The 15,199-nt window shown below is 44.7% G+C and overlaps 1 protein-coding gene across 5 annotated transcripts in view; it reads right to left on the bottom strand.

Moving 5' to 3' along the window:
* sbf1 (SET binding factor 1) overlaps nt 1-14,849 on the bottom strand; it is a 54,417-nt gene extending 39,568 nt beyond the window's left edge. Inside the window, exon 1 of one of the 5 annotated variants that reach the window (XM_005475599.4) lies at nt 14,577-14,849. In XM_005475599.4, coding sequence (XP_005475656.1) covers nt 14,577-14,631 — 55 coding nt within the window. In that variant the 5' untranslated portion in view covers nt 14,632-14,849. The remainder of the gene's footprint in view (nt 1-14,576) is intronic. The other 4 variants (XM_019346666.2, XM_019346667.2, XM_005475600.4 and 1 more) reach the window with 4 other exon arrangements.
* Nucleotides 14,850-15,199: the final 350 nt, after the last annotated feature.

Below are 15,199 nucleotides of genomic sequence, written 5' to 3'. Positions count from 1 at the left end.
GACCGCAGCTTCTCAGTCGCAAGCTTCCAAACCACAGTGACGCGACATCAGGCCGTTTCTACGGTGACAGCAGTCAGGACCAAAGAGTCTGGTGTCTTTTCCTGCTGGTGTGTGTGCAGATTTGTAACTATGTAGGCTGGTCCAAAGCAACGTCACTACTGAACAAGACCCGGGGAGAGGACGTTTACTTGCACTGCAACTGTTTTTCTGCTATCTCACATTTTAAACTGCTACAATATGTCCAATGTTTCCCACCCATTTAACAGCAGCTGTTATATATTTAGCAATAAATGATCAAGTTACTAGTGAACAATCCCCTCACTTTCCTATTTTGGAAGTTGCAGTGCTACAAATGATCTAGCCCGAGCCCTTACGAGCTTCTTTGCCCCAGCAGGATTAACATTTGTGGTCCTGGATATCATTCAGCTACATTTCAAGTCTTTCTTCACCATCTTTGACGGCAGATGGCCAAAGAGTCTTTGTTTTGATGGAGAGCCTTTGCCACTAAGCACAACCTCCTGCAGACAGAGAGCTGGTTAATGTGCTGTGGGCCAAGCTCAATCTGAAAGGATGGAATTGGAGCACGTCCACAAGATAAGAATTTCTATAGTCACAAAGCACTTAACAACTACACGAGGTAGTTGTGTTGGGCATTTTAAAAGGGATTGTTCAATAATTCATTTCATAAAACATGAGCTTGCTTCCATCTACTTGTGCAAATGGGTGTGCATACACTCAACCCATTACAGACACAATCTTCTCTTCTTCACAGAACCTTTGTGTGGAAAACATCGATAATGCCAAGATGATACAGTTGCAAATGCACACATCATTAACATACTCTCCAAATTGGAAACACATGGTCAGCTTGCATGGACTGAATCTTTGTTCAGATAACATCTCCAAAGCAGAACTGAGGCCTTCGTGGTAAAAAGCTATGACTTCATCATCACCACACCCTCTGGTCCTGCTCTTTCTGCTGTCCACCCAGCTTACACACAAATACACACCATCGCTCACTCATGCCATTTGTCAAATGTACTCATCCAGGACAGTGTTCCTGTGTGTGATCTAAAGCACACCTCCCCTTGGGTCAGAGCTGACACAGTATGGTTCAATGTGCCTGAAATCCATACAGCTGCTCAGCACATTAATAAGAAACACTTGACATTCAGCAGTGTCTCTCAGTTTTGTGTTGGATAACACGACACCCTCAAATAAATTAGACAATCCATGTCCAAACCTGACTGGATGAGCAAAGACGCCTTTTAAGAATCAAACGCAGAAAAAAAGGGTCCATCTGGCAAACGCCGTCGCCCTGGAGACAATACGGGACATTTTCTTTGTGCAAAAGCTCTTCAGCAAACTCACATCCTTCCTGCAAAAAGCTCCCCCCCCTCCAAAGCTCCAAACAAAAAGAAATGGCTTTCCAGGAGAGGAAACGGCCTCACAGAGAGGCCCAGCAGAGTGACCAAACTTTCAGTTGTAGGATGCCACTTGCTTCGGATCTAACACATGTCACACGGCTGATGATTAATAACATGAGCTTAATTTCTTCTCACTTCTCACTTTCACATTTGGAGCTACATGTGGCTGTTTCCAGCTGTCCTCTGCTGCCAAACACATTGAAGAGCATGGGAAAAAAGCCAAGGCTCACACAACACAGGTCATCTACTTCCCAGTCTCTCTGAAAAAGGTCTATTCAACTTCCACTCGACCCCTTCAGACAAACACCCTCAGCCTGTTACTCATTCACATCATGTTCAGAAACAGCATAAGATAACACAGAATAAGTGTTTTCATTTAGATATATATGTGCAGCTCAAAATAGACTTTTTATGGCTTAAATCTCACCACAAATGAAAAGATCAGTTCACATAAGACGAGAATCTGTGGATTCCAATCCTGATCAAGGAAATCCCTCAAATAAACCTCACAGAGCAGCACGTTGGTAACCTAACTGTGGTTTTGATAGCAAACTGATTAGCCCAGGATAGAGGAGAGAGCAGTGCATCTTCTACCTTTGTGCACTCTCCTCTGCTACAGCAGCAGAACAAACAAAAACACAACTGTTTTAAAGAACTGAAGAAGCTTCTCAGATGAGAGGTGAAACGTCTTCAAGCAACTCAAAGAAGTCCAGACGCTTTTCTTTCCAAACTCCTTAGACAACTGTTTTAAACTGTCAGTGTTGCCAGAATTTCTGGGGGTTTGACACGTAAACCGACATCCTGACTCTGCCTGTAACCCTGGAAGACATTTTTTCTGTGATGTAAGTCAGCGGTCCCCAACCCCCGGGCCACGGACCGGTACCGGTCTGTGAGTCGTTTGGTCCCGGGCCGCGAGACTTGAGGCTTGGGTGTGAAATTTATGGTTTTCAGGGTTTTTATCGTTAACTCGGTTTCCCTGGGTCTTTTCCCGTGTGTTATGAATAAATCATCCTCTTTTGGTACCGGTACTGGTTTTATTTTGTTGTATTTATCTGCGACACCTTAAAGGTCGGTCTGTGAAAGTATTGTCGGATATAAACCGGTCCGTGGCACAAAAAACTTTGGGGACCGCTGCTGTACAGCACGCCTGCCAACATCACTGAACTCTCAGTTCTGAACTATGACCTTTGATATCCTGGGCTTTAATGCTTAGATCAGTGCTTTTCATTATAAGTATCTACTCTGCTCGAGTCAGTTTTAGATGTTTTCCATTACAATAGAGTACCACCTAACGTTTGTGGGGTCGTTATAGCAACGTGGCCAAAAGTCCCGTGACTTTCGTTTTGTGTAATGTGATAGGGACACCATATATATAATATTTAAAAAAGCAGCAGGTACCAGTTATTACCACCTAATGGAAAACCCTAACCACCAAATAGGGTTAAGCTGAGTAGCTGAGTAGGCCCGAGTCGAAAAGGTCTTTTAGTGACTGCAATATCGAATAATATCTACTTAGCTAAGCAGATATTAAAATATAGCTCTAAAATACTTTTGAAATCACAAAAGACTAAAAGACTTAGCCTTTGTCCTCCTAAACAGCTGCACCAATCTAAACAAAACGCTGCATCTAGTGGAGCTCTGTGTAACCTCAGAAAACCACTTTATTATTAACAACCACAGCTTGTGCTTGTGTTGGTGCTACATGCAAACAGTGATCAGACACAGTTGATTTGTATTTCACATGAAATATCAAATATCTTTACTGGTCCTTAAACTCTATATTTGTGGGGCTCTAGCTGAAAACCATTGAGCAGCAGTACACAGCTGTAATGAGGAGTAGTTGGTACTGTATGCTCTCCAATGCCATCAACCAACCACCCTATAAAGAAACTGAACTTCCCCTGTTGTGGTTCTTTTAAACACAATGAAGAAACATAAAAAAAAAAAAATTGTAGCAAGTTTTCTGAAAATTGTGTCAACTCCCCATTTAAGAAAAAAAGGAAAAAACAAACAAACACACACACACACACACACACACACACACACACACACACACACACACACAGGTGCTTTAAATCCAACAAATGAAGTTGGATTTTTGTAAACCTTTTGCACATGGATCAGTTGGTTTTAATAAAAATGTTTGTGGCATCTTGCATGTTGCTTCAAATACTGATATGTATCATGTATTGACATTTGTTCCTCAGTTTGTGTGAAACATCTATAAGGAGGACGTGGAGCACGGTGGGCAATGAGGGTGTAACAGCTTCATCAGGATTTCAATAACCTTTGGGAAACCGAGTGGCAACAAACCACAGCACAGAGTAAAGATGCGTTAATCAATAAAAGCAGATTCTTCATCACATCATTACATACAGGAAATATGGTCCCGGAGAACACGATGTAGATTCAACTTCCGTATTCTCCCCCAGAACACAGCAACAGGAAACTTGACTCAATAGATGTGTGCTATTGCACCTTATCTCCTGGCACCCACACCTTGGTCTTTACTCAGAAATGCATTAAATCCCTTTAATCATGTCATTTGCAAAGTGTTCTTTTCTCCCTCTACAGTCTCCTATGTCACACTAACTACCATGGCATTAATCACCTACGCACACGTAACGGAAATGACATCTGGTTACTTGGGCAACCAACAGCCAAGAAACAACTACGTGTCTCATAACCAAACAGGAACCAGACTACGAGACAATGAAGGCAGACAACTCTGTCGGGACATCCCCAGAATACTGTGCAGAGGTTATCAGGCTTTATATTTTAGGTTTTAGTCCTTGGACTATTTTTATAACATTTTCAGAGGATTTTTGCTTGTTTGTTACGACAGATAACAATAACGCATGAATCATTCAACCGTTAAAAAGACCTTTAACTGAAGGCATTGTGATGGCTGCACTTACAGTCACACAGTGGTAATATTCACCATGTTAGTGTAGAGGCTTATAAGTAACATTGCATTCACATTTGTCTTTCTTTAAATATAGGAATTAATTTACAGGACAATAAATAACTGGTTTTGGTTTAGAATTAATTCACATATCTACATAACACTGCATTCTAAAATAAGTGCGCACATTTTAGTTTACACTGTTATGTACGGTGGCCTCAGAATCTCATCTCTGCTTTTTGCGGATGATGTGGTTCTGTTGGCTTCATCGGGTGAAGGCCTCCAGCTCGCACTGGAGTGTGAAGCAGCGGGAATGAGGATCAGCACCTCCAAATCTGAGGCCATGGTTCTCAGCCGGAAAAGGGTGGAGTGCCCACTCCGGGTCAGGGATGAGTTCCTGCCCCAAGTGGAGGAGTTCAAGTATCTCGGGGTCTTGTTCACGAGTGATGGGAGAAGGGAGCCGGAGATCGACAGACGGATTGGTGCTGCGGCTGCAGTGATGCGGACGCTGCACCGGTCCGTCGTGGTGAAGAGGGAGCTGAGTGTAAAAGCGAAGCTCTCAATTTACCGGTCGATCTACGTCCCTACCCTCACCTATGGCCACGAGCTGTGGGTAGTGACCGAAAGAACGAGATCGCGGATACAAGCAGCAGAAATGAGCTTCCTCTGAAGGGTGGCTGGCCTCTCCCTTAGAGATAGGGTGAGAAGTTCGGCCATCCGGGAGGGGCTCAGAGTAGAGCCGCTGCTCCTCCACATCGAAAGGAACCAGTTGAGGTGGTTCGGGCATCTGACAAGGATGCCTCCTGGGCGCCTCCTGGGTGAGGTGTTCCGGGCACGTCCCACCGGGAGGAGGCCCCGGGGCAGACCCAGGACACGCTGGAGAGATTATATCTCTCGGCTGGCCTGGGAACGCCTTGGTGTTCCCCCGGATAAGCTGGAGGAGGTGGCTGGGGAGAGGGAGGTCTGGGCTTCCCTGCTTAGGCTGCTGCCCCGCGACCCGGCCTCGCATAAAGCGGATGAAGATGGATGGATGGATGTTATGTATGATTAATCTTTTGTTTTCTGAGTTACCTTAGTTGCAGCTGCTCCAGTCCCTTGATTGAGGAGCCAAGAGGTGGAAAAGGGGCGGAGCGAGCTTTGATGGAAGACTGCTAATTGGTTCATTCCTTAACTCGGGACCATGGGGGGGAATTGGAGTTCATTATGTTAGTTTCAGTTAGGTTTTGTGTGTTTTACCCCTCTGTATTTTTGTGGGCTGATCAGCCACTATTTAAGTTTCCCCTTTGTCTCGTTAAGTTAGGTCAGTTTGTTTGAGTTATCAGTAGTGTTGTCAACTTTGAGTAGAGTTCTGTTATTTTGACCTCTTTTATGGGCCCAAGAGTTTGATTCTTTTTGCATGATTTAACCAATTATGTTTTTTGGGTTAAATAAAAAATCATTTCTTTGGACTTTAACCTGTGCCTAACTCTCTTTCACTGCTCGGTCCATCACAGGCATGAACCTAAAGAAACTGGACATGAGAGAACAAATGAAGACTTTCAGGCCTACAGCAGACAAACCGTATCTGAAAGTGACGGCCTTAAGAAATGAGAGGGACAAGAAAGCTGACACAGGAGCTGAGAGATTTCAGCTGATCCATACAGTGATCACTGAAGACTCATCAGCAACGGGTTCAGTAGAAAGGCGCCTGTCAAGAAGCCATTCGCGAGGCAGAGAAACAGGCTGACCAAACTGCACAAGAACTGGACTGAAAATCAGATCCATCAGAGTGTTCTGGTTCAAAGTGTTGTCAGTGTGTATGAAGAGGTCACAGGGCTGAGTTTCTACAGCCATGTGTAAAACACGGCGGAGGCTCTGTCATGCTTCAGAGCTGTGTTTCAGCCAGTTTACTGTGACAAGTTGGGGCAAAAAATAACAGCTAACCTGCGCACAGCACCACCCTGACACAGCCAGCCTTTCACTACAAACACGTCCCAGCTCCTCGCTTCTCACAAAAAGATAATGAAACAAACGGATATTTTCCTGGAATTGCACAGGTGCACGTCACAGCTGAGCATCACACTCACAGACCCAAAACTGTCCTGCACATCTGAGTACATCATGTCTGACTGAAGAACGCGTTCATATCGCAGCTGCAAGCTCTAACTTTAATCCACACAAATACATGATGTGAATTCAATTGATTAACCTAATTATTTGTCCAATATGTAGTTTAATTAAGCTACTCAGACTCTATTATACAGATATTTGCAAAAGCTCATTTTTTAATTTCTGTTCTTAGAAATTTGTCTCAAGTTTTCATGGGTTAATTTTTCATTGATTTTCCCAGCTTTTTCACATGTCCGTCGACTACATTATATAACATTTTAATTAAAAGAAGACCAGGTCTGTTTTACAGAAAGGCATACAGTAAATGTTGATTCAAAGCTACACGACATGATGTGACATTTTTATCATACTTCTAAGCCTGGTAACTGCTAACCAGGAATGTACCTAAAGCATTAATGTCAGTAAGTTTCAGCGATGTCGCTCTGGGGGAGGAGAGAAAAGCCAGGCACAGACAGGGTAGGGCACACGACCTCTAATCTGAATATTCAAACCAATCACAGGCTTCATATGAGATTAGCACAGGGGTGGGCAATCTCAGTCCACGAGGGCCGGTGTCCCTGCAGGTTTTAGATGTGTCCTCGAACCAACACAGCTGATTTAAATGGCTAAATTAGCTCCTCAACATGTCCTGAAGTTCTCCAGAGGCCTGGTAACGAACTAATCATGTGATTCAGGTGTGTTGACCCAGGGTGAGATCTAAAACCTGCAGGGACACCGGCCCTCGTGGACTGAGATTGCCCACCCCTGGATTAGCACAAACACAGTGGGTAACTTAGGGGCAGATTTGATCTGGAGTCCATGTTAATAGAGATGAGACTTAATCTTCTACCACTGGTCAAGTTTCAGTATTTCTTACTGCAGAAAGAATAAGTCAACAAATGACTGCACAAAGTACTAATAGCAGGAAGTCTGCACAGTGCCAGTTTAATGTTGTTTCTTTCACCAATTTTATATTATGCACACATCACTAATGGTATTAGTTTCTTTTAAAAAATTAGAAAATTAAAATGAGCATCATCCTCTTACATACATAGTGATGTGGTTACCACAACAGGCAGCCAGCTGCACGCAGCCAGCACTACTAATCCTAACAACCCCCATCTCATCTTTAAATCAGAAGTGCTCCGGACACGCTGGAATCACCCCGCAGGGTTTTCAACGATTGCTCCCTTGAGCTCTGACAGGCTAACTGTGAGTGCCACTGACTCAGCCTTTGTCCCGTGAGGGGACAGCGAAATTCTCAGAATTCCAGGGAAACCATCAAAGCATGAGGAGGGAGGTATCCATAGCCCCTTCTCACACACACACACACACACACACACACACACAGCAGAGTCAGTTTAATATATTCTGTTGTCTACGCCTTTAAACAAAAAGTGTTTTAAACCACAAAGTGTGTAAAATGGGTGCCTGATGACTAATCTTTAGATCACAGATTTTAACTGCAGTGAGTCTTAAAACAAGCACACTGACTACCACAACCATGTGTCCCTTCATATAAAATCAGCATCAAAAACACACAAAATTGTCCTGCACAGCCTCAAAGTACAATCTGAGTATGCCATGTCTGACAGAAGAAGAGCTGTCTGCTGACAGAAGCGGTCCATATGCCCGATATGAGCCTTTATGTAGAAGCATGTATCTGTACCCCAACACCCAGCACACACACACACACACACATACACGCACACTCTTCTGTATTAGGAATGGGGGCAGACTGGGGGCCCTGGGGCCATCGTCTCCCTCATGACTAACAAGCATTCAGAAAAGCAGACAGACTGCTGTATGCAGCACAAGGCAACACAGCGAGACGGAGCACCACACACTCTCACATCCACACCTACGGCCAATCACAGTCACTGATTACAGTTAGGTTATTGCAAGTTCTTCTACTGAGCCAACATGAGAATAGCAAGAGTACTAACTTAGCTAACTTAAGCCATGTGTCAAGTGTGCTGCATCCTGCATGCTCTATCCCAGCACCATCCTCACCTAAACTACGGCTGTAATGATTCGTCGCCATAATTGATGATGTCGACGTGTCGTATACTAATACCATGTCTTAACAGTTATTGAAATAATCGTAGACTAATCAAAGAAAAAAATGGCAAGTTAGTTGACTCGATTCGAGTCCTAGTGAGGACACACCTGAAGCTGAGTATGTATGACTCTCACAACACTCAGCATCATGACAGCCATCAATGAAAACAGCAAGCAATAAAAATCCCCTTTAGTTAAATGTATATTCATAATCAGTGAACTCGACCAAAACTGGGAAAACTTTCAACTGAGCCCAAATGTTGCCACTACCAACTAAGACTGTGGGTCACCATTATTGTTTCAAAGGTGCTCTTTCCCTGTGTGCTGGCAGCCTCACCAGGTACTGCCCCACCTCTCCCCCTGCAGGAGCTAGGACAGAATAGGACAGGAGGTTTTCAAATATCCAAATTTTTACTAGTCGATACGCCAAAACTGTTCTTCACAACCAGCAGACCACATGGGGGTAAACGTTGCCGTGGTAATAAAGCAAACACTGAGAGACAGCCACAAACAGGCAGGCCATCAAAAGTTGCATGCACGCACACACACACACACACACACACACAAAGCTGCAGTTCACCACAACCACGGCTGTGACCCAGTGTCACTCTGTCCCCCCTATGAAAGGCAGATTGTGTGGGCTATTTCTGGAGGGCCTGAAAGCCTGCTGCTCTGGAGCGATGGAGGAAGTGGTTGCCCACAGGCAGGCACTGCTGGCAGCATCACACACACTCCTCTATCCTCCCAAAACCCCCTCGCTTCATCTCACTTGCAATATGAAATGCTTTTATTTGCCCCCTGAGCTTCATGTAGCATCAAGTAAATCTCTCCTTGCTCTGAACGCACCTGTAAGCACCACAGAGATACAGCTTCGATACTCCAACCATTCAAACTGTGAAGGTCACAAGAGGCAATATGTTCGTACCAGTTGATGCCAAAACATAGATATTCCTATATTTCTACAAGAACGTGCGTATAGAGGATGTGTCAAGAAGTTGTGTGTGCTTATTTGATTGTTATATAAAATATTTTTAAAATATTTTAAATAAAAATATGACAAAGATTGATGCATATGGAATATGGTACCAAGTCTTCTGAAAAGTTATTGGTACCAATACCAAAACGTTTCTGTATAACTTTATAACACACCACCTTTAGGATATAAAATCTCACAAGTAATACTATTAGACACTTGTGTTGGATTTCATCATTATTAGAGTGAGTTTTGAGTAATGGTCAAACCGGTTTGTGGTGGGGTCCAAATTTGAAGAAATTTCCCAAGACAACGTAAAGGCAAGCAGGTGGACAGATAACAGCATTATGCAGATTAAGAGAGGGTATCACAGGTAAAACCTACTAAATTTCATTATCCTAGATACGGTGGCTGCTGTAGGACAAATAACTCTGGCTGCTGTTCACCTGTAGTGAGCAGAGCCTGTTGTCCACAGCTGTCAACGTCTTTTTGCTCTGAAGGCTGTAAAACTGTGACAGGAGTGCGAGACGAGTCGATAAATCAGTGAGAGTCCCTTCTGACTGCTGGCAGCCATACTGAGGTTAACTGTTGAGCATATTCTCCACTTTGTCTTTAAGCGCTGCTGGTTTTGCCACCGTTAGCCATTTCTTGGGATCTGTGAAACTTTCTTTGAAGAATAAACTCATACAATGTGAGAATGCAATCAGAGAGAAAGTGTGAATTTGAGAAAACACGAGACTAACACTGGCTGGCATATTGTTAACTTGTAACCAAATGTTGCTGTTGTTAAGCCGGCTCGTTAGCTGTCAGAAGACGGGAAGGTCACATGTGGGGATGGGTATCGAAACCCGGTTCTTGTTGAGAACCAGTTCCCACTGTTTCAATTTGCCATTTTTGCAAACGATTCCCTTATCGATTCCAGTCGCCCCGAATGACGTCACCACGTTGCGGAGCATCATTTACCTGGCAGGGCGCCTAAGCGGCTCAAACGCTCAAAAGTTTGGTTATACTTTACGAGAACAGATGACAACAGGGCAACTTGCAATACTTGCAAAGTAGATATTTCATTTCAGGGAGGAAACACTACGAATATGCAAAAGCATTTGCTCACAAAACACGCGATGACCTTAAATGAATGTCATGTTTTTAATTCCGCTCTGGACTCGTGAATCTCAACCCAGCAGCAGCGGTAACGTTTGCACGTCCTCTCCCGTTAATACAGCAGGTAAATAATCAGCTAACAGTGCATATTATGTTAGCGCGATCTGCCTTATTACAAAACCTGCCATTACTGTGCATTTAGGCGACCATGATGAGAGAGACAGAGTCTGGCTGGCAGTTCTCGCTGCAGTCTACCGGTAGCGTCTCCTTTCAGGCCAGGATAGACGAATGTCACCGAGCAGTGACTAAGTTTGTGGTCAAAGGCTTGCACCCATTTGCCACAGCAGATGCCCCCGATTTTCGGTAAGTGAATGTGTTTAATTGTAGGCAGGGACATTACTGGATATTCTTGTGTAATTGCTACAGAATAATTTGTTATACTTTGTTATTGCTACAGAAGAATATTTATTTTATTATTTTACATCATCTGATGATGATGCTTGAGATGGGGAGGAAGACGATTATGACATTTTGTTGGTTTTTGCTTCTTTGGTGAAGACGCCTTCTCAGATGACAAAACACCAGGTCTGATTATTCACATGTTGAATCTGAATGCAAAATTTGCCTCCACAGCACAAGAACATGTTCTGTTCCCTTCTGCCTTTAGCTCCAGCCACCACACGAGGAGGTGGAACGGTGACATCTATCTCGGCCACTGTATTCACGATGCTGGGACAATATGGCGCCTTCCACAAACCGCTGCTCACTTCTATTTATTTTTAATGTACCAACTCCAAGTTTATAAGAATACATCAGGTGTTCCAAGATGTAATAAATGTATATTTATGAGTACAATATTCCTTTTTCTGTCAAATAACCTCAAAAAACAACTGACTGCACCTTTAAATGCTTTGCAGACATTCATATAAAAATCAGATATGACTATAAAGCAGTGCTGCCGAGTGATTTCTAAAATACATCCGGATTGTGTGTGAACAGTTTAAATGCTCTATCAAAAATCTGCAACAACACTTCACATCGAGTATCATCACACGGCCATGAAGTCTCGGAGAGACGCTGTATACACGTGGTGTGTGAAGAGGAAGTGATACAAGCTCTGTCACAGCTCTGCTACCAATAAGATTCACAAGCTTTAGCGCTGAAACCAAAACACAGTTTTGTTCTTTCTTTACAGAAATTGTTTTCTACGCGTAATCACATACTGGAAATAGTTTCAAAATTACACTCTAAATCACTGATGTGAAGTTCAGCGTTGCTACAGCTAAATAATGCATCAGTCTCAGTCATTTGTTCAAGTCTGAGTCGTGGCAACAAAAGTGGTGCCAGAGGTGAAATATGAAACTTTAAACCCAATCTCCACCACAATCACTGCTACAAACCTGTCCAGTCAAGAGTCACGGTGCACTGATTGATGCCACTGACGTCCTGTTAGCAGTGTCACAACTCTACAATGACGGTCAGACTGTATGACAGTGACAGAGACACCATGACACACACAAGCCCGGATTCATGCTCGGTTATCCCCTCTGTGCCCCTCTCCGTGTCCTCCTTTCTTGACTGCAAGCTGTGGAGATGTTTTTGTGCGTAAAAGGAGGCTGGCTGCCAGAGCTGTCACTCCAGCCTCCAAACAGCCATCCTACATTCTGTTTAGGGCCGCCACAATGACCAACACCCTCAAACTGAGTGCCAAAGGCGCACAGACAAACTACAATAGAGCCTGTGTGTTTGTGAGTCTTGAATGAGACCAACTCACAGAGGCTCAAACCAAACACGCCTCTTTCCTGGTTTTCAGACACGCACTGGGGGACAATATGGATTCTCACTCTAAACATAAGTCTCTCTCGGGACTTCTTCGCCTGAACTTCCTGTTTGGTCCTCAGACTGTGAATCCAATTGGTCACCAACTCGGCACACCGCTGTCAAAACACTGTGACATGCTGAGTTTTTCAAGAGACCCTCTCTAGGACAACCACACCTGCGACAACTGCAAACTCTTCCCAAGCCGCAGGCAGCCATCTTGGCTCTAAGTAAGGCTCGACGGATTGTCTAAGGCGGCATCTTAGCTGAGCAGAACAGTTCCCAGATAAACAGAGGGATGAAGGTTCAGGTTTTTCCCTCTGGGTTCGCATCCGTTTAAAAGTCAGCAAAGGGACACAAAAAAATCTGACAGATGGACGTCGTGTTTGTAAACACCCACATGGTTCCTCTAAGAGGCAGATGAGCAGTGATGATGTCAGCCCCACAACCTGTCAGTGCCCACGCTTGCAAAACATTCCACTAACTGAGTGACAAGCAGCAACCACCCAACTAACACAAGCACACACACACGCACACACGTAGACAGGATGCATGAAATATTTAGCCACGGGAGGAAACGCCACTGTACTGCAGAATTCCTGGTATTCTTATACTCGAGGACCTTTCAATGTTGATGCGAAGCCAAGTCTTTTCATTACAATCAGTTAGTGCCAGCACACTGTAGTTGGAGCATTGGTAGAAAGCAAAGTAATACTGCATAAATACATGTAAAGTCAGAAATCTCCAAATAAACAACAGTGGAAGCTTTGCATTTGGAACCAGGTGAAACTAGAAGAAGATGGGCCCACCGAGCACGTGGATGAAGGCGAAAACCGTCCTTGTTGCAAACGGGGACGTTTACCACAACAACAACGCCTTCAGCCTGAAACCTAGCAGGGACTGAAGGTGCTCTAGAAAGGCAACATTAGTGTAGCCACACCAAAAATCATCATCACCCTCAAAGTGTTTGGTTTTTATGAGGCACGGAGCGTTTGATCCATTAAGCCACCGTGGCTTTAATGTCTGCTTCCCAGATGCTTTTTACTGGCATGTTCTGCTCTGCAATGCATTCAGGCACTGTAGCACAGGAAGGGGAGTTTCTGCAGCGCTTGCAGCGTCCACGTTATAACATCCTGTATTCCCCCCCTTCTGGAAGAAAAATACAAGATGCAATAAATGTATTCATGTGTCAGAAAAGGGGATGTAGGCCACCCCAGCATCACGATAAAAGCCAGTCCAGAGCCTGCTTTTAGCCACACGGGCCTCGTCATGTTACAATTTGCCTCTTCTGAATAAATCATAAGCAAAAGAAAAAAAATCACTCTAAATAAAAGACAACCACGTTACAAGTTGCATGCTTCCGTTGGATAGGCGAGCTGAATATTTCATGATTAAACGGGCCATTATACTGCACAGATCTAGGCCAAGGCTCAGGCTGAAGGGGGGGGCTCAGATAACGGTCCTAACCCCGTCCCAGCAACGCAAGGGAACACAGCTCCGGTCCGAGGGGGCTCAAGGGAGGGGCAAAGCCATCTAGGTTAATCCAGACAAAACACACACAAAGAAAACAATAAGCAATTGCGGCAAGGAGAAGCATCGATTTGTACTATTAAAGTGATTAGATCAAGTCCAGGTGGACATCAACGCAGCGTGGCTATTCAGGACCCTGCAGCCACAACAACACTGACTGTCGCTGTCACATCCTGTGGTAAGCTACCCCTGAAAAAAATTCATTTTTCCCAAAACGCCACTTCTAAGGCTTGCAAATGAGAGAGAGCGGGCAAAATGCGGGTGAATAAATCCGTCTTAGGTCTCAGCCGAGCAAACTGAAAGCCCCCTCAACTCTAGTCCTTCTAACGTTAGCTTTTAGCAAATGAAGTTAGCCCAAGTTTTCTGTCAACGGAGTGAGGCAGTTTGTTTTCCCGAAGCTAAAACGCCATTGGAAGTTGGCGGTTGTAAGCAGCTTCTTCTACAGTCACAAATGTGACACACCGGCTGACAGCCTCGCATTCAACTACACTAATCCCGTGAGGCCTGCGCACCCCGGTCTAAAGTTGAGGGCTAGCAGCCAACTGACAGCGCCCAAGTCGGTTAGTTGTGAACGGCGGCCTGGCCCGTCCCCGCCTCCCTCCCCTCCTCTTGTTTGCCCACAGCTAATAATACGCCGTTAAAGCTAGCAGGGCTGGCTAACTCAAACACCCACCTCGCTTCTCGAGGTCGTAACCGACCACAACAAAGTAGTCGGCGAGCCTGGCCATCTTGGAGGCTCACGGTGACAGGCCTTTCGCGCTAAATCCTCTGCTCTTTGTGCCGTCAATAGTCCATTTACATCCTGGCGGCAGCAGACACATCACGGGCGACAGTAGCATCCTTCCAGCTGCACCCCGCCGCCATACTGTCAGTCTGCCTTGCCCTGACAGCGGAGAGCCGCGAGTCTGCGCACTGAGAGACTTCCAGGGAGGGGCTGCTCGACAGGAATGTCCCATGTGGGGAGCCAAACCAGCTCAGGGGCCAAAAGTCTGACCAAAACCTATAATAAACTCAAAGAAGTTTCGACAATGCCGGCGCTAAAGGGGTGAAAGGTGGCGACGGATTTTCAGTGCCCTGAAATAAAGAGGACCCACAAAAATGTAGTGGAGCTGCCTTTCCTGAAGCGAACAGCCAAACGCAGTCCTCCTTAAGGGAAGCCCAAACATTTCAACCAAGACGCACATTCACCACAGAAGCTAGGAAGAGAGGTTCTGCTACTTTTTAAAAATTATTTATTTATTTATTTTTAACTGAGTTTTTTATGTTCAGTGGATTTTTGAAAAAGTGATTAGAGGG

The sequence above is a fragment of the Oreochromis niloticus genome, linkage group LG17 (assembly GCF_001858045.2).
Source record: "Oreochromis niloticus isolate F11D_XX linkage group LG17, O_niloticus_UMD_NMBU, whole genome shotgun sequence".
NCBI lineage: Eukaryota > Metazoa > Chordata > Actinopteri > Cichliformes > Cichlidae > Oreochromis > Oreochromis niloticus.
The sequence above is the reverse complement of the archived record's forward strand: the minus strand, read 5'-3'. Positions and strand labels throughout refer to the sequence as shown.